Below are 19,218 nucleotides of genomic sequence, written 5' to 3'. Positions count from 1 at the left end.
CTAGGCAGCCTGGTTGTTTCCCCTCCTGACTCTTGTGAACAAGGCTGCAAGGAACGTTCGCATATAAGTTATGAGCTGAACACCTGTTTTCAATTCTTCTGCGTGGAATTGCTGGGAAGGAAATGCTGTAGTAATCTAGTACCTAGGTTTTCCAGGGACTATCAAGCTATTGGAGTGTGATGATGGTTCCTCTTGTTCTTTGCCCTCGCAGATCTTCCCTGACGTGTCCTCACTGCCTGAAACAGAGCAACACCTTTGATCCTTTCCTGTGTGTGTCCCTTCCCATCCCCTTACGCCAGACAAGGTACGTGAGTGTCCTGAGTCTTGTGGCATGCCCGATATACTTGACCTTCCACCTCTTTCCTGGGGACCTTCTGGCCCTGCGTCTGCCACTTTTCACATAGCATTTCTCTAGAGACCAGTCCTGCAATCAGGTGGCGCTCAGGTATAGAATGGGTAATTAAAGAGAAAGGACTGTCCATTCTTTAGCTGAGGAAGGAACATGAACAGGATGCTTTTGTGTGTCCATGCTGTGTCCTGACTTAGGTCTCTGGCCCACTCAGGAGCTGGCACCGGCCCTACTTCAATCAGACAAGGGCATCATGTTGCTACATGCTCTTCTCTGCTGTACCTCAAAATCCTGTTCCTTCTTTATAAAGGCATGGGAAATTTTATTTCTTTCATTTCGATTTTAAGGCAGAGTCTCCTTCTGTAGCTCAAGCTGGCCATCCCTCTGCCTTGGCCTCCCAAGTGCTGCGTCTATAGGCGTGAGCTACCATACTTGACTCTAGGGAAATGATTTCGTGAAGGAGCAGAGAAAGAGAAGAAAAAAAAAGAGAAAGAAATAAAAAAGGCTTGTTTGGTACAGATGAGAAGAAATATGGTGTTGGGGTGAGTGAGCAGTGGGCTGCAGTGTCTTAAATGCCAGGAACTGGCAGTGCAGTCCCTTTCCCAGAAGCCCATTTTGCCTCCAACACAGATGACCAGGCCAGTGTCATGGAAGGTTGATGAATTTGAATGGGGGAGCCAGTGCCGGCGTGGAGATGGAGATGCTTCTTCATTGTGTTCCCACTGACCTCAGTCCTGTGCCTCCTTTGTATTCGGCATGTTTAGGATCTAGCAGAACACAGGACCCCTTCTCCAAGCCTCGCCTCCTCTGCTCAGAACCGCTGTGCTGTCTGTACCATAAATACTATAAACAGAACTGTTGTCTTAAACGGTAACGTGGTTTATACCACCACTGGCAATGTCGGAAAATGTAGGCTGTGACTGAGGACCCCTGGTAGCACAGTGGTTGAACAGTGACCCTGAGACAGACTTCCCAGGTTCTAATCCCAGCTTGTGGTTAATTACCACAGCACAGCAGTCTCCCCAGGCTCTGGGGGCTGTGAGGGAGGAATTTTCATTGAGGAGAAAGTCACCAATAGGGTTGACTTCTTCTAAAAGAAGCAGCTTGGCTGTTTTGTTTTTACAAAATACAGGGTTTTTTGTTTTGTTTTTGTTTCTTGAGACAGGGTTTCTTTGTGTAGCCTTGGCTGTACTAGAACTAACTCTGTAGACTATGCCGGACTCGAACTCACAGAGATCCTCCTGCCCCTGCCTCTCAAGTGCTGAGATTAAAGGTGTGCGCCACCACTACCTGGCCTTGTTTGTTTTTAATGCTAGCTGTTTAACTGTAACAGTCAGAGGGTCAGAGATCTATGTGGTTTGATTTCCACTCAAAACCCTTTTATGGTCAACCCTCTGAAAAGCAGTCTGGGAGATTTGGCTCCTTTCTGCCACCTACTGGAAGGGCACCTAACGTGCAGGGACCCAACTTGCAAATGGTGTTTAAGCGCTAAGCCTGTCCTCAAGGTCCGTGGTGTTGGTGACCATTTCTGTCAGTCCTTTCAGGATTTGGGGTCCCTTTCTGTTTTTCAGGTTCCTGAGTGTCACTTTGGTCTTCCCCTCTAAGAGCCAGCGGTTCCTGCGGGTCGGCCTGGCCGTGCCGATCCTCAGCACAGTGGCGGCCTTGAGGAAGATGGTTGCAGAGGAAGGAGGTGTTCCTGCTGAGGAGGTGTGCTGGAGCTGCTGGGCCTGGCCACTGGGTGCCGACAGAATGCTGACTGGGCCAGCTGCCCAGACTCGTGTGTGGTTCCCAGATGACTCTAGCATGACTCACTCACTAGCTTCTGTTTGATTAGTGTTCCCCCTGGGTATTTGTGGTGACCCGGCCTTGACTTCTCCCTGCATTATTAATTGCTAAGGGTGACCGCAACAGGACACTTTGCCGTTCAGAAGGTGATGGTGATTGTGATGCAATAGCAGCTAACCAGTCATACTTACTAAGTGTGGGACGTGGTCTTACAGTTGTATCCTCCCTCCCTCCCTCCCTCCCTCCCTCCCTCCCTCCCTCCCTCCCCCTCTCCCTTCCTCCCTCCCTCTCTCCTCCCTGAGATAGAGTCTTACTATATGGTTCTGGCTAGCCTGGAACTCTTATATAGAGTTCGGAGTGGCATTAAATTTGTAGCCACCCTTCTGCCTCAGTCTCCCCAGTGTTAAGATAATAGGCATGCACCACTGTGCTCAGCAGACCCCAGGAGTTAATCCTGTCCACTCTTGTAAAGAGCAAATTACAAAGGTCTTCATCTGGGAAGTGAGGAAAAGAGTTCAGAGGGGTAAAGTGAATTGTCCAAGGTCATACAAACAAGGAGACGGCTGAGCTGGGATCTGAGTGCATGTGGTTTTATGCTCTTCCACTTCTGACGATACCAGCCAGGTACTGAAAGGGCCGTGGAACTCACTCTGAAGCCCAGGCTGGCCTCAGACTCATGGCAATTCTCTTCCCTCCACCTCCTGAGTGCTGGTTGTTACATGTGTGAGCTGCCACCCTGGGCTTGATTTTGCTTTCTAAGGAGTCCTGGTGATGAACTGGCTTTACTGTGCCTGGAGGATCCCTGTGACATGGTGGGATAAAAGTGATCCAACAGGCACCGGGCGATGGTGGTGCTCGCCTTTAATCCCAGCTCTTGCGAGGCAGAGGCAGACGGATCTCTGTGAGTTCGAGGCCAGCCTGGTCAACAGAGCGAGTTCCAGGACAGGCTCCAAAGCTACACAGAGAAACCCTGTCTGGAAAAACAAACAAACAGAAAAGTGATCCAGGGACAAGAAGTATGGCAAGATGAGAGAGCACATGAGTGTCCTAGTGGCTGTGACCCAATATGTGGAAAAGGCAACTTCCGGGAGGAGTTTATTTCAGCTCCCAGTTTGAGAGGGACAGCCTGTCCTGGTGGGGAGGGTGTGGTGGCGGCAGTGTGAGGCAGCTGCTCACGTTTCTGTCTGCAGTCAGGAAGCAGGGAGAGATCAAGGCTGGTGCTCCGCTTACCTTCTTTGCATTCAGTCTGCCCCCCCCCCCCCCCCCGCCATAGAAAGGTGCTGCCTCGCAGGCTTTTGTCTTCAGTTAAACCTTTCTAGAAACACATTCATTGGCACTGGCAGGTGTGCTTCTGCTCTCCAGCTCCCTGACTTGGGCCCTGCCAGTGGTTGATCAGCCTTCTGTTTCTTTAACTATAAAATGGAAAATTTATGCTTCCCAGGTAACCTGGTAGAACCTTTTTTAAAGGGGAAAATAATGCACGTTTTCCTTGTAAACTCTAAAGAGGAGCTAACACCATGGCTCAGAGGGTCATGGTGCCTGCCACCAAGCCTGAAGACCCAAGTTCGATCCCTAGAGCCTACATGGAAGAAGGAGAGAACTGACTCTGGAAAGTTGCCTTCTGACTTTTAAACACATGCCATGGTTTGCACACAACAGCCCCCCCCCCCCGCAGGTGTGTGTGTGTGTATGTGTGTGTGTGTGTGTGTGTGTGTGTGTGTATTTGAAGGAGGAAGAGGGAGAGCACATTTGGGCGAGTTGACAGTAATGAGAAGATCAAAAAGGACAATGTGGTAGGGGCAGAGGCTGAGCAGCAGGACCGTCAGGAATGTGAAGCATCAGATGCATTTGTGAGGGGGGTGGAACTCACATGGTATCAGTACAGGATGGACAGTCTGACTGGAGCTTCAACATCCCTCCTGATGTTTTGATTTCTTTGATTGGCATGCTTGTCTATGGGAATGGAAGAATAATCTGTGGCTTGTGATTTGGGATACATAAATAAATGTATTTTTTATTTACCAAAAGCCAGTGTGACTAACGAGCAAAGCCTAATGTTAAAACTTCTCGAAGCAACACAAAGATCTTGGTATGCTTTGATTCCCTAAGACCTTTTTGATTTAGATGTTATTGCAGATAGTAGCCGGGTATTGCTGACTCATGCCTATAATCCAGCATTTGAGAGAACTGCTGCAGATTCCATGCCAGGCCAGCCAGGGATACCTACTTGTCTTGACTTTGACCCCCTCAAAAATAAGTTATCATAGATAGTAATATAGTAGTTGTTATTGTTCTATAATATAATATAATATTTTTTTCCCTTTCCCTACTTTTAGTTAAATATAGTTTCATTTGGTCTTATGGTTTGAATGGACAGTGAAGATTTAAACTTAATGTGTACTATTTTCTTTGTTTTTTTTTTTTTTTTTCTTCAAGACAGGGTTTCTCTGTGTAGTTTTGGTGCCTGTCCTGGATCTCGCTCTGTAGACCAGGCTGGTCTTGAACTCACAGAGATCCACCTGACTCTGCCTCCTGAGTGCTGGGATTAAAGGCATGCGCCACCAACGCCTGGCTCAAGCCCTTCTTAATGGAACACTGTTTATGGAAAACACTTTTTATTTATCCAGAGTGTTTTTATTCTACTTGTGCTATGGTAGGTTAGTTAGGTATAAAACTCTCTATTTTAAAACAAAAAATTGTGTGTTTGCAGTTAAGATGTCTTTGATAAATCTAATTATTATGTTTGCTATATTTTCTTATTTAAAATATGTAGGTACTTGGAAGGAAAAGAGAAATGAGTTTTAAGACTGAGTTATTTATTTTTTAATTTTATGTTTATTTAATGTGTGTGCATGTGTGTGTGTGTGTGTGTGTGTGTGTGTGTGTGTGTGTGTAGGCATGCACACATGGAGTCCAGAGGACAACTTGCAGGAGTCAGTTCTCTCCTTCTGTGGGTTCCAAGGATCAAACAGTTCATCAGGCTTGGCGACAAGTACCTTTCCCCACTGAGCCATCTCTCTGGCCCTGTTTTTGAATTCTTATCTGCTGGATTTCTTTTGAGAAAATGATCCTTCTCATTTCAGGTAATCTTGGTTGAACTGTATCCCAATGGATTCCAGCGGTCATTCTTTGATGAAGAGGACCTGAATACCATTGCAGAGGGTGATAACGTGTATGCTTTCCAAGTCCCTCCCTCACCTGGTCCGGGGACACTCTCAGGTACAGTAGTGCATGAAATAATTTGTTTTGTATGAGTTATGGGTTTGAAAGGGTCTTCTCAGCGTGCTGAGACTGCAAACCGTTAGCTTTAACCCTTCGAATCCTTAGGCTTATTTCCTCTGTAATTTGATCTACAGATGATGGATATTAAAATCTCAGTAAGTACTAGAATTACTGGGACAGTTGCTTAAAGCAGACTTCTGAGCCCCTTACTCAGAGTTTCTAATTTAAAGACCTCCCGGCAAGCTGGAGAATCTTCATGTCAATCATGTTTCCTGAAGATGCTGAATATGTAGGTCCAGGGACCACACTGAGAATCACTGCTTAGCAGGAGGTGCTGGTATTATCTTTATTTCAGGACTGTTAAAATTCACAGTCCTTATCTGGAGTCAGATTCCTACCTAAGACAGACAGACAGACAGACACACACACACACACACACACACACACACACACACACACACACACACACTACTGTTGTTAACAGTTCTCACTTTCTAATGCTTGTAATTTTCCAGAACCTCTGACTGGTGAATATGGTCATTTTTTTTTCTTTTTTAGCTGACTTTAGCACAATTAGCTGGTTTAGAAGACCATGTTTAAAGACTCTGTTGCAGCATGCAACAGCCCCCACTTACCTGCAGATTCTCTTTTTGAAGTTTCTGTTACCTGTACCCCCATGCTCTAAAAAGATTAAAAGAATAATTTTGGGAATATCCATTGCTAATCCGTGTGTTTGTTTTGTGGTACCGGAGAATCAAACCCAGGGACTTATACATGCTAGTCGAATACTTACACGACCACTGAGCTCACAACTGATGGATATTAAATATTCTTGATGATAGTAACTTGTTATTATTATTCTATTTTATCACTTTTTGTTATTATTCTCTTACTATACCTAATTTACAAATGAATATTTATCATAGGTAAAAATGGTAGGAAAAAGCATAGTATTTGTAGAGTTGGTAATATGATGGTAACTGCCACACCTCAGATGAATCCTGTGCTCTCAGCCCACGTCCTTAGATAGCCTAGGCAGTGAGCTGTGGGAAGCAGATGTTTTGATGTTCTCTGAGTCAACAGGAGAATTCTGGGGTGTGTAATCTGGAACAAAACACTGATTGACCTTGACTGTTCTACAACCCAGGGAAATAAGCCCTAACTTCAAATTCAATCATGGCTAACACATATTTTCCTTGAAAAAAAAAAATCAGTATTTCAGAATTGATTGGAACAAGAGGGCTAGCCCAGGCCCTCTCCTTTGTCCCTGTGAGTGGATGCTCTAAGGTTCTCTTGGATGAACACATAAAAGCAACCCAGGTAATTCTGGGGTATTTTTCAGGTTGCTTTTGCAAATTGCTAATTAAACCCAGACCCATCTTTTGAAATTACTGGCTAACCACAACTACCAAATCCTATCGTGTGTATATGAAGTGTGTGTGCCAGGTGCTAAGCCACCCGGTGCTGAGAACCTCTCCGTCTCCCCTCAGAGCTTTGTCTGAATAGATGATCTGGTGTCATTCTCTCCTCCAGCTCATCCATCTGGGCCGTCAGTGTCACCTCGCCTGGCCGTCCGTGACAGCCAGCGCTTCTCCAAGCCTCTGCACAGTGAGAGGGTGCTCATCCTCTTCTGTAACCTGGTGGGGTCGGGGCAGCAGGCAAGCAGGTATGTGAGTCTGTTTTCATGTGCTACGTCGGGTTTGTAGACCTGTCTTGGCATTCCCTCCTCCCTCCCTCTCTCCTTCTCTCTCTCTCTCTCTCTCTCTCTCTCTCTCTCTCTCTCTCTCTCTCTCCATCTCATGTAGTCCAGGCTGGCCTCAAACTCACTACGTAACCAAGATGGGCTTAGAACTCCCGGTCTCCACATCTCAATCACTCCAGTGCTGGCATTGGAGGAGTAGACCACCACCCTGGACTCTATACTTGGATTCCATCTAGGATAATTTTAACTTGATAAAATAAGTATCTATTCCCAGTGTTAATAAAGTAGAAGATGAGTGCACGGTGCTTCTGAGCAAGAGGATTAGCTATAATTGCCTCGAGCAGATGGCCGCCACCATCCTTAATTAAACATCAGAGGTTTCCTGTTAATTGCAGGAGCAATTGTGATTGCCTGTACTGCTACTACTTCATAGCATGTCATGAGAGCTAGCAGCAGCCACCCAGTGTGGAAAACCGGCTACAGGAGGCAAGTGAGGCGTGGCTGTGCACACCTGTAATCTCAGTTTGTCAAGAGGCTGAGGCAGGAGGATTGTGAGTCCAGCCTGGGCTATGTAGCAAGTTACAAGCCAGTGTGGGCTGCATAGTAGACCCATCACTGGCGGAGCAAAAGGGTGGGAGAAGTAAAGGAAGTGAAAACCCTCACTGTAGTTTGGTAGTCTGTCTAGAAGACGTGAACTGGAAACTGATTCAAACTAATTAAAGCATTCAGGAAAGTGATTGGTTATATTATAAATATTAAAAAAAAATAGACAGCTTTCTAATATAACCAGACAAAGTGTTTTAAAGGAGATTGTGACTGTTTGGGGTGATGATTAGTACCCTGATTTGATCATTCTGCAATGTATGCATGTACTGAAACACTGCATTGTGCCCTATACGTATGTATATTTATCATCTGCCAACTAAAAGGCAAATAAAATGCTTGAAGAATTCTGGGGGCTGGAGAGATGCTCAGTGGTTAAGCGCACTTGCTGCTCTTGAAGAGGACCCGATTTGGTTCCCAGCACCCCCTGGTGGCCCACAAGCGTTCATAACTCCACTTCAAGGGGATCTGACACTAGCCAATGCAGACACTAGGCATGCATGTGGTGCTCATTCATGCATCCAGGCAAAATATTTATACACAAAAAATAAAATAATGAGAGAGAGAGAGAGAGAGAGAGAGAGAGAGAGAGAGAGAGAGAGAGAATGAATTCTGGTGTGGCTCAGTGATATAGCATGTGCTTAGCATGTACAAGGCCTCCAGTACTACATAAGCAATACAAAACAAGGTGGAATTCTAGTGAGACAGGTTTACTAAAGTTGATAAAATAGTTCCAAAGTTTATCTGGGATCATAAGGTGATAGGAACAGCCAGGAAATATTGGGGGGGGGGGTGAGAGATAGTAACAGCCACAAGGACACTGATTGTGGATTTTAGAGATTAGGGTCCTTCTCTGTAGCCCAGGCTGGTCTGGCACTCCCTGTGTAGCTCAGGCTGGCCCCAAACTCATGATCGTTCTGCCTCAGTCTCCTAGCTCCTAGAAACATAGGTGTGTAGTGTGATACACAGCTCAGTAAAATCTTAATTGTTAAAAATTATGATGGGGTAAAAGAATATGGAAATAATCAACAGAACCAAATAGGCCAAAGTATCTTTATTTGGTATTTATTATTTGATAAAATGACATATATTTCATAGTCCTAGGGATGGATGCATTATCCAATAGTTAAGGATTAGCAAATCACTTCTTTTTATTTGAAATTATTCTTTCCTCTTGCCATAATTTTGTCATCTTGCCATAAACTACCTGAGAAGCAGCGTAGGAGGCATGCTGGCCCTCCTCTGACGGAGTCCCTTTCTCAACAAAGCAAACAAAACTGAAAACCAACATAGGATATTTCTGTCTTTGAGTAGAAGAGGCTCTTTTTTGAAACACATAAAATAAGGGACCAAGAAGGAGGAGATGTAAGTTTCAAACAAATTTACCATTTTAATCTGAAACCAAATGTAAAAACTTAAAGGCGAAAGAAAATGGGGGAATGTACATATGCCTTGTGAGAGGTGAAGGATTCACATACATCACAGAAAACCTAGCTGTCACTCGAATGAGATAACGTAGTTCATAGTAAAATGAGTTCACAGAAGTACATGCATAGGGTAAGAGATTCAGTGTCATTGGCAGTGAGAGAAGCCTTACTGCGCTGGCAAGATTCTATTCCTAGCCCTTCAGATTACTAAGGAAATCTGGACTACTCATTCTGAACAAGAATAAAGGCACTTATGGGATAAGATGATTAAAAAAAACCACCCAGCTCTTTGTCCAGGGACCTGAATAAAGGCACTTGCTTTCCCAGTGGACTGATATGCTTTTTTTGTAGGGCATTTTGGAGGTAAGTAGCATTGGCTTTGCCTTTCTACTTATAGGACCTCCTTCCTGGAAGAACAATTGGTCACATGTAGCTGAGGGTCTGTGCCTAGGCTATGTATGTAGTTCCTGCTGTAAAGCAGCATTGTTTAAACCATAACAAACTGGAAGCAACTCAAACTGCATAACAACACGAGATAGGTTGATGAGCTGATCTGTCCATTCAGTGGCTGCACAGTGCCCTTCCCCATCCAGACAGGTCCCCTCATTGGTGCTCAGTTTTAGCAACTTTGATTCAACAGTTTTGCATGATCCGGTCAGATCTCCCCCCAGCCGGGGTACCTGTGGCACAGCAGGGGCTCGTGGGTACATCCTGTGCTCACTGACAAGCCCACTGCTGGACATTCAGTGGGTTGGGAGATGGGAAACTTCAGAGTAATGAGAATATTCCTGAGATAGGACGGTGTGTCATATAGATGCTTTGCTCTGGTTCCCACATCCCCTTCCCCTGCTCTCTGCTGTGGGAGCCAATCCCTTGGAACAGTCTGCAAGGCAGCTTCTATGTGTAATATATATAAGCACCTGGCAACCCCATGTGGTGCTTGGCTCTTAACTGTTCACTAATCCATCGGAGAGGAACCAAAGCTAAGCAAACAGACATGACTCTTGTTGGATTTTTCCTCTGCGGAAATAACTTATTTCCTTGGATTTTCAGGTTTGGGCCACCATTCCTGATACGGGAAGACAGAACGATTTCCTGGGCCCAGCTACAACAGTGTATTCTCAGCAAGGTTCGGTGCCTCATGAGGAGTGAGGTCCCTGCACAGGTCTGTGTGCATAAATTCAAGAATATGTGCATTTGTGTGTGTGTGTGTGTGTGTGTGTGTGTGTGTGTGTGTGTGTGATTTTATGTGCAAGGAAGTTACCATTTTATGGCTTGTGAAATAAATAGTAATAAATAAAGAGTAGCATTTGTGTTATTATTCTCAATTTTGTGTTTTTATGGGTTTCCATAGTTTTTTGCTAGAGGCTGGCACATAATAAATTGTAGCTTATACATATAGATCAAAATTTGAAGATACTTGTTAAAATTTCCTTTTCTCCTCTCCTTCCCCAACCTTCTTTCTTGAGACGAGGTCTTGCTTTGCAGTCCAGGTTGGCCTTGAATTTGTGACTGTCTTCCTGCCTCAACCTCTCTGAGTGCTGAGTTTACAGGCACCGGTTACCACACCTGGCTTGACATAGAATTTCTTCTTTTGTTTGTTTGTTTTTATCTAAAAAAAATTACAATTCCATTTATTTCTTTATTTACTTATACGTGTGTTTGTGTGCCTGTTCATGCCATGATGCACACGTGGGGGATCAGAGGACTCCTTTGGGAGTCTTTTCTCTTCTGTCATCGAGTGAGTCTGGGAGGGATTGAACTCAGCTTGTCAGGCTTGGCAGCCAGTGCCGTTGCCCACTGAACCATCTTGCCAGCCCTTGAGATGTAATTTCTGTGGAAAATGAGTGGTTGATCCTGATGAGGATGTCCTCGAGTGAAATCTAGATGATAAAATAATTTCGTTTTGAGAAACCGAGTTGAAAAACTCAAGGAAAAAATACTTTCTTGTCTTGTTCCAAAAATTCAAGAAAGTTTAAAACTCATTGACTTCCACCATAAAACCATTTTTTTTTTCATTTCTGTGCCATGAGCTGCTCTGGCAGGGAAGATGTTGGGATCTTCAGGGTTGTATCAGTAGTCTTGAGAATCTTATTTCAGAAACTGTTTAATTTTCTTTCAAGGGGATTATACCAAACTATTTCATAGATAATCTGTCACAGTGGCTATTTCTTTCTATCAAAGACAGCCTTCTACATTTGATTTAGGGTTCATACCAAAAAGCAACTTGTTAAAGACCTTCACTATATTTGTCCAAACTTTTATGTCTAAAGGATTTTGTTCGCTGTACTGCAGAGCCTGAATTAGAAGCTAGATTCTTCACAAGTAGGTCAGGCTATCTAGTAATAGTGGTAACTATCTCCCAGACTGTGTGCTTGGGAGTGTTGAAAGGGGATGAAACCACTTTCATGTGAGCATTTATTTCAGCTGCCTCCTCCTTCCCCACCTGTCCTTGCTCCTTACCCCGTCCCATGCATATACTTTGCTCCTGTGTCCTTACAGTGTTAGGAACTAATCAAACCATTCGTGAGGCCAGCCAAATTCAAGTGCAGGCAGCCTCAGCCTGGCCCTGGATACTTTTCCTTGTTGCTAAATGTGCAGCTGGGCATGATCTGCTCTAGGAATCATGTGCTCAGAATGGTTACGAGGCTCTCAGGATAGCCCTCCTACTTAACTTATACTCTGCTTTAAAATTGTATTAATTTACTTATGTATATGTGTGTGCCTCCTTATTTGTATGTATACCACGTATGTGCACTGCCTGGGGAGGCCAGAAGAGGTAGTCTTATCCCCTGAACTGGAGTTCTAGGTAGTTGTGAGCTGTCTCATGCGGGTACTGAGAACTGAATCTGGATCCTATGCAAGGGCAGCAAGTGCTCTTAATCACCGAGCCATCTCTCCAGCCCCTATCCTTAATTCTTTCAATACTGTATGAAAGATTGGCTCTGCATGGCAATAATTTGAAAAAGATCTATTCAAAGTTCTCAAAATGGAGCTGAAGAGATTAAGCATAGTGAACATACATTGAAGGCTCTAAAATGAATCTGCTTAGCCTAGAATAGAGGACAGGAAAGTGTTCCTTGTAAAAATGAACCATTTGCTGGAGAGAATTAATTTGCATGAATTATGAAGAAAAAGACATCACTGCAGAAACATTTTTTTTTTTATGGTCACCATATAAACTTGGGTGTGTGAGCCCAGCACTACTGCTTTATGCAGGGTTGGCTGCCTCTACATGGATCTTGGGATCTGGTTAGTGGATGGCCTCCCTGTACAGACAGCAAGGCTCAGTCAGTTAGGAGTGACAAAGGAAAACTTTGTTTCTCCCGGATTGAAATGAACATTCTTAGAAAGTGTATACCCTTCTTTCCATAGCCAACCTGAATCAAAGCCCCTGAGGTTAGCAGGCTCCCAGCCATTGATTTGGTCTCGTCAAAACCATAGATCAACCACACACTGTACATTTATTGTTGGAGGATACGTGAGGTTTTTTTTTTTTTTTTTTTTTTTTTTTGTCTTTTGATCATAGTCTAGGAACTGAGCAAATTCCCTTGAAGTTCACTGTCTAGACCAGTGGTTCTCAACCTTCTTAATGCTGTGACCCCTGAATCCAGTTCCTCATGTAGTGGTGACCCCCAACCATAAAAAATATTTTCATTGATACTTTATAATTTTGTGACTGTTACACATTGTAATGTAAATATCTGAAATGCAGGTGGTCTTAAGTGATCTCTGTGAAAGCGTCATTCCACACCCAAAGGGGTCAAGCCCCACAGGTTGAAAACCATTGGTCTAGGCTCTTGTGCTAATCAGTATCACATCACTGCATTTAAATCCCACAGAAACTGGCTCATGAAGAAGAAAGGCTCATATACCTCAGAGTATTGGGGATTCACAGTCATGGCACTTACATGGATTCAGGTGCCATGAGAATGACAGGTGGTGACATGTGATGTCAGGAACATTTATGGAATAAAACCATCACATCTCAAGTGTAGCATGGGATGGGGGAGTTGGAGATTCTGAAGTTCCCTTTGTGGATGCCCCAATGACCTAAGGGCCTCTTACAAGACTCTACCTCCTAATTGGCTGCTGTAGAGACCAAATGTTCAGTGAAGGCAATTAAATGGCATTCAACCAGAGCGACCCAGTACAGCATGACCCTAGCTTATCCCCGGCCCTGACTGTCCTTACACTGGCTGCTGCCACAGCCACAGGAGTCCCTCACAACTGTCTCCATGTGTTTTGGACCTTTTGGTCTTCTGAAGTGCTGGCCGTTACCCTTGCCTGGAATTCTAATGCTTTCCTCCACTTCTCTTGCCAACCTTACCCATGATTTTAAGGAAAGATGTCTGCCATCAGCTTTAATTTAGAAGGAAATTTTAATTTTTTACTCACTGTAGCCAAGTTCTTGATTGACAGCTTTAAAAACTATATTTCCTTTATTTGAATGAAGACTGTGTTGATTTTTTTGGCAAAATATATAAGTTAATCATTCATAAGTATATGTTAATTACATCTGCCATGCTATGTAACTATTATTACCATACTTTCAGTTTTTAAAACAATCCTCCTATGAAAACTCTATACCCATTTAATAGTGGGATACCCTATTCCCTCCCCACTAGCCCTATATACCTATGGTATATGTTCGATTTCCCCCACCACCCAGTGTGCCCGAGATGGACTCCAGGGCCTGGCACACAATGAAGCTCTCTTGAGCTTAGAAGTCATTCAGGCTGAAGATAAAGGTGATAAACATAGGTGGTAGATTTCTTGCTTCTTTATTTGTTCTATTATGATGTGTGTGTGTGTGTGTGTGTGTGTGTGTGTGTGTGTGTGTGTGTGTATACATGTGTGTACATGTGAGTGTCAGACTGTGTGTGTGTGTGTGTGTGCTTGTGCATACATGTGTGTACATGTGAGTGTCAGACCCAGAGCCTGCTTTAGAATGTGCTCTACCACCAAACTACATCTCCATCCTGCTCCTTCATCTGTAAGCCTGGGTGAAATTGAGTTGTGCCTATCTACTGCATTTCACTTATCCATTTGTCTGTTACCAATATGTGAGTTGTTCCCATCTTTTGACTATAGGGAACAATGTTGGAACCATGAGTATCCAAACATCTCTTGAATTCCCCTGCTTAGAGTGATTTTAGGAGTAAAGTTAATGGATGAGATGGCAGCTGTGGGTACAACCTTGTGAGACACTCAGAGTTGATTTCCACAGCACTGTTTTACATTCTCACCAACCATGCATGTGGATTCTGATTTCTCTACATCCTCGCCAACACATACTCCTCCCTCCTTTTAAAATTAGAATATAGATAGAAATATAGTTGTTATGGCGGGTTTAAGTGACAGCTCATTATGGTCTCGGTTCGTTGGTTATCTATAAATGGTAGTAACCATTTACTATTGTGCTTTTGTTAACTGCATGTGTTTGGAGAATCATGTATTTAGGTCCTCTGGCCACTTTTGAATCGGGTTATTCCACTGGCTTTTTTGAGGCACCTGTAATGTAAGCATATCTCTGTAAGACTTGCTTCAATTTCAGAAATGCTAGAATACTATAGCATGTGTATATGAACTTGTTTTTACACAGCTGTCTCATTGTGGTGTGATAATCATGTCCATAAAAAAGGTTGAACTACATATCAATAATTAATTAAAAACAGATCTTACTTTCCACTTACTGTATCAGTATCTGCTCCAGTTTTTACATGTGCTGTGTTCATTGAGTGAGGGGTTGTGTTCAGTATAGCAAGCATGGCATTCAATTACTATATTAAGAGATTGACTGAATCTTCAAAACAGTGGAGCCTTTGTAGCTCTCCATTTTAAATACCAGCTATTAAGAGACTATTCAAAATACTGTGGGAAAAAAAAGTGCGTGCTCTTTTGATTCATTTATGTGTCGCAGAGTCAGTTGCTCAGCAGAGGGACTATGTGATGAACTGTCGCCTCTGGTTTTGTCATGGCAGGACCTGGGGACTCTGTTCTCCATCCGGGTTGTGGGGCTCTCCTTGGCCTGCAGCTACTTATCTCCACAGGACAGCCGACCCCTCTGTCACTGGGCAGTTGACAGGTAAGGGAAGGGATGACTCATGCTCTTCCTGAGCTAGGCTTCCTAAAGAAGACTACAGAACAGTACAATTACTGACAATACTAGCCGTTCTTGATCGGTTCCTCTCCAGTACCAGCCACCTTGTTGGGTCCTTAGACACATTTTACTCCTTTATTCTTGTTTTTAAACCCTGTGTCCAAGAATGGCCACTTCAAAGATGAGGAGCAATGAGATTACTAGAGATCGGTTTGCTCACACTTACCCAGCTGGTGAGTGGAGAAGCCTGAGTTTGCACTCAGATTGGTCTAACAGGTGCACCATGTGGCGCAGGGGGCGAGGTCATGCTCCAGACCCCCGTGGGAATGAGTGTCCCCTTTGAAGTGGGTGGCAAGGCCACAACTGGATCATCACCCCTAACCTGTAAAAGGTTGTGGACTACAGGTAGGGACTAAAGCCACTGTGGCCGACTCTCCTGTGCCTCTGACTTCATGACGCTCCCAGTGTCTGCTCAATAGCTTGTCACAGCCCAGCCTTGTCTAGACTTCTTCAGGGCTGGCACAATATCCACAGGGTGATTTTTGCTCTCTGCATCAGTAATCTGATACCTTTGCTGATATTCCCACGGAGCTCAGTCCACAGTAAGGGTCTCTGGTTTCCTGACTTGGTCCGATTGAGGTGCTGAGTCTAGAATGTAGAGGTAGACCAGAAGGCTCCCCAGAATACCCTATTTATACCCTCCTTAGCTGGTAAGTTAGGAAGAGAGGAACCATGTCAGCCAGGACCTGCTTTGGTCTGACAGGAAAAAAAAAAAAAAAAAAAAAAACACTGGGGAAGAAGGGCCCCAAGTGGCACTTGGTGTTGGAGATGACAGTTATATTCCTCAGCATGTGCTCTGTAGGCTGGAACCAGCCTCTAGAGAGTTGTTACCAGGCCATGACAGGGACTTGAGAGGAAGCACCTAAGCACATGAAAACAGTAGGACAAAGTCATGCAAAACTCTATTGAAATTAAGGAATGGAAGCTGTACGTGGCATGCGCACTCTTACCAAGTGTGTGCAATCTCATCTCACTTCATGTCTTCTCTGAGTCCAAAACTTTCTATTGAACCGTCTTGGTGACAGTCTTGTCACAAATCCTAAACAATATTTTGGGTGTGAACTGGGTGACTATTTGTGCCTGCTCTTCTTGATTCAGGATAAAATTTCCTACCCTCCACTTCTTCCTTCACTTCTGCCTTTTCTGAAATGGGTGGAGGCCCAGAAGTTGGGAGGGGCTGTAGTTTGATTCACTGAGCTTTTCTACACATTGATTAGAGGGTTTGGAAGCCTTTGAGTGGTGTGGGTGGGTTTACAGGGATCCTTCTGCATTGTTGTTGGGGGGATGTTAGTTCTCCTGGGGTGCCATCAGTCCTGGCTCTTCGTGTAAAATGCTCACTTGGGTGTTTGTGATGCTGTGACCAAGTACCTGCCAGGAACACCTTGAGGGAAGGAAAGATTTACTCTGCCTCATGATTTCAGTCCATGGCTGCCTCTGCTGTTCTGGGGCCTCTGGTGAGGCAGAGCTTTGCATACTCAAGGAACTTCTTTACCTCATGTTTGCCAGGAAACAGAGAGAGACACAGGAAGAAATTAGAGAGAAGGTACACCAGTGACCCAGTCCCTGTGACCTACTCCAGCTAAGTTTCCCTTTTAAAGAATGATGTCACTAGCTGTGGGAGACATTTCATATTCAAATCTTGGCGATGTGTAACTGCTCTGTAGATACTAAAAAGATAGCTGGGCCTTCAGTGGAACAGTTAGTTGTGTCCTAGTAGCTGGAAGGACACAGCTCCTACCTAGAGCTCCCTCCTCCTGAGAGTATCAGTAGAGAGAATTAAGGTGTAGGCAAAGAGCTAAGGCCTTCAGCAGACTTTGAACCCTTCAGTGAGGTTTTAGTCAGTTTAGGGTCTTTTTGTCTGGAACATTTCTCCAGGGAGGAACGGGGAAGCTGACAGCGGAGCCCTGAGAACTGTGGGAAGGAAGCTCTGTTTTCTGACAGGTTTCCTCATTCTCTCCTCAGGGCTTTGCACCTCAGGAGGCCAGGAGGCCCTCCTCACGTCAAGCTGGCTGTGGAGTGGGATAGCTCGGTCATGGAGCGGTGAGTCAATGGAATTTTACTCCTACAGAGCTGGGCCAGGGCATGCCTCTGCCCACAGACCTTTCCGGGACCTGGTTTCCCGTAGCTAGGGTGTAAGATCCTGCATACACACACCTTTACTATGATGGACCCCATTCCTCTGAGAGAACTTGGAGCTGTCTATGGGCATGGTGATTGTGATGGGGGTCAGTGGGGTGTTAGGAGTAGTAAATGCTCATGTAACCCCAGCCTGGGCCATGCACTACTCAGAACACTTATTTCCTAGGAGCTATTGGATTCATCTCCGTCACACCCTATGCGGGAAGACTATGAATTTATCACTACCATTGCCCAGAGGTTGAAACTGAGAAGCACTGAGGTTAAGCGATGCATAAGTCACATGGCTCATACACACAGAGCTGGGATTTGAACCCAGGCTGGCTGGCTTGAATCTAGGTTCATCACTCTGTTTGGCTACCTGTCAGAGCTCCTCAGCACATCAGCTAGACTCTGTAAGAGGACATATTTCAATCCATCAAGCACTTATTCATCTCTTGCTAGGTACTCTGACTGGTGCTAAGTTGAGTAAACTTAGAATATGGTCCTTTGAGGAGCTGGTGGGGGAGACAGGTGATTCTCTATGAGTGAGTTGCAAAGTGGTTTCAGGAACCCACGGGAAGGGTAGCTTTGCCTGTCCAGTGCCCTGCCTGGGTTTTCTGTGTGTGGAGTTAGATCTTTCTGGGAGGGAGAGCTCTGAATGTTGTGCCCTCTCCTTCCATCCAGCCTGTTTGGGAGCCTCCAGGAGGAGCGGGTCCAGGATGCAGACAGTGTGTGGCGGCAGCAGCAGGCACACCAGCAGCCCAGCTGTACCCTGGACGAATGTTTTCAGTCCTATACCAAGGAGGAACAGGTCCTGCCCTGGATTCCACTCCCCGGCTGGGAGGCGGGCTGGCTGCCTTGTGCCGGGTTGGTTGTGCCCTGGGGTGGCCTTACAGTCCCGATGGCTTCCTTTCCAGCTGGCCCAGGACGATGCATGGAAGTGCCCTCACTGCCAAGTCCTCCAGCAGGGTGTGGTAAAGCTGAGTTTGTGGACCCTGCCTGACATCCTGATCATCCATCTGAAACGGTTTTGTCAGGTGGGAGAGAGAAGGAACAAACTCTCCACGCTGGTGAAGTTCCCGCTGTCTGGGCTCAACATGGCTCCCCATGTAGCACGGAGGAGCACCAACTCCAAGGCAGGGCCTGGACCCTGGTCCTCCTGGAAGCAGCCGATCTGCCTGCCCACCACCTACCCAATGGACTTCCTCTATGATTTGTATGCGGTCTGCAACCACCATGGGAGTCTGCAAGGTGGGCATTACACAGGTGAGCCTTGCCATGCCTCTCTGCGGGCATCAGCCATGGCCACGTGACTTGGCTGTAGCCAGAGCCTCAAGATGTTCCCCCTGCACTGGTGCTTCTTGAAGGCCAGCACTCTCCCCATTCACCGTGCTTGGTTTGCCACACCACTGCACACAGGAGAAAAGAGAGACGGTGCCTGGTCCTCTGGGAAGCTGGTGTTGACTTGGGAAGATGCTGGCACTGTGATGTTGGTAACTCCTTGTATTTTCAGGCACATCAAACATGGGAGGGTAAGTACCAGAACCAAGATGCGATGTTTGCCTTCCTAGATGATTCAGCACGGAGAGTCTTACTTACCGGGTTTTGCATCCCTTTATTCTGCGGGGTGCTTTTCATTTCTAGTCGCCTGGGGAAATTTAGGAGCAGGAGACAACGGGAGAGAAACAAACCGCCAAGGAGTTCCCTCAGTGGTGTAACGTTGACCCTCTAAGTATTCTCAGACGTAGTGTGACCGACCCCTTCTCGACCCATGGCATTCCTTCTAGCCCATCTTGGCGGTCACAGAAGCCTGTAGGAGAGCTGTTGGCAGCAGCGGTTCAGGGTCCAG

General features: G+C 45.3%; 1 protein-coding gene across 2 annotated transcripts in view; it reads left to right on the top strand.

The window, feature by feature from the left end:
- Usp43 (ubiquitin specific peptidase 43) overlaps window positions 1–19,218 on the top strand; it is a 68,696-nt gene that overhangs the window by 23,149 nt on the left and 26,329 nt on the right. Inside the window, exons 4-12 of one of the 2 annotated variants that reach the window (XM_028869386.2) lie at window positions 212–304; window positions 1,921–2,056; window positions 5,218–5,353; window positions 6,890–7,022; window positions 10,142–10,253; window positions 15,073–15,176; window positions 17,214–17,291; window positions 18,054–18,180; window positions 18,287–18,620. In XM_028869386.2, the coding sequence (XP_028725219.1) occupies window positions 212–304; window positions 1,921–2,056; window positions 5,218–5,353; window positions 6,890–7,022; window positions 10,142–10,253; window positions 15,073–15,176; window positions 17,214–17,291; window positions 18,054–18,180; window positions 18,287–18,620 (1,253 nt within the window). Of the gene's footprint in view, window positions 1–211; window positions 305–1,920; window positions 2,057–5,217; window positions 5,354–6,889; window positions 7,023–10,141; window positions 10,254–15,072; window positions 15,177–17,213; window positions 17,292–18,053; window positions 18,181–18,286; window positions 18,636–19,218 lie in introns of both variants that reach the window. The other variant, XM_028869385.2, reaches the window with a different exon arrangement.

Source organism: Peromyscus leucopus, chromosome 8b (genome assembly GCF_004664715.2).
Source record: "Peromyscus leucopus breed LL Stock chromosome 8b, UCI_PerLeu_2.1, whole genome shotgun sequence".
NCBI lineage: Eukaryota > Metazoa > Chordata > Mammalia > Rodentia > Cricetidae > Peromyscus > Peromyscus leucopus.
This window is presented reverse-complemented; position numbering and strand designations above follow the sequence as displayed.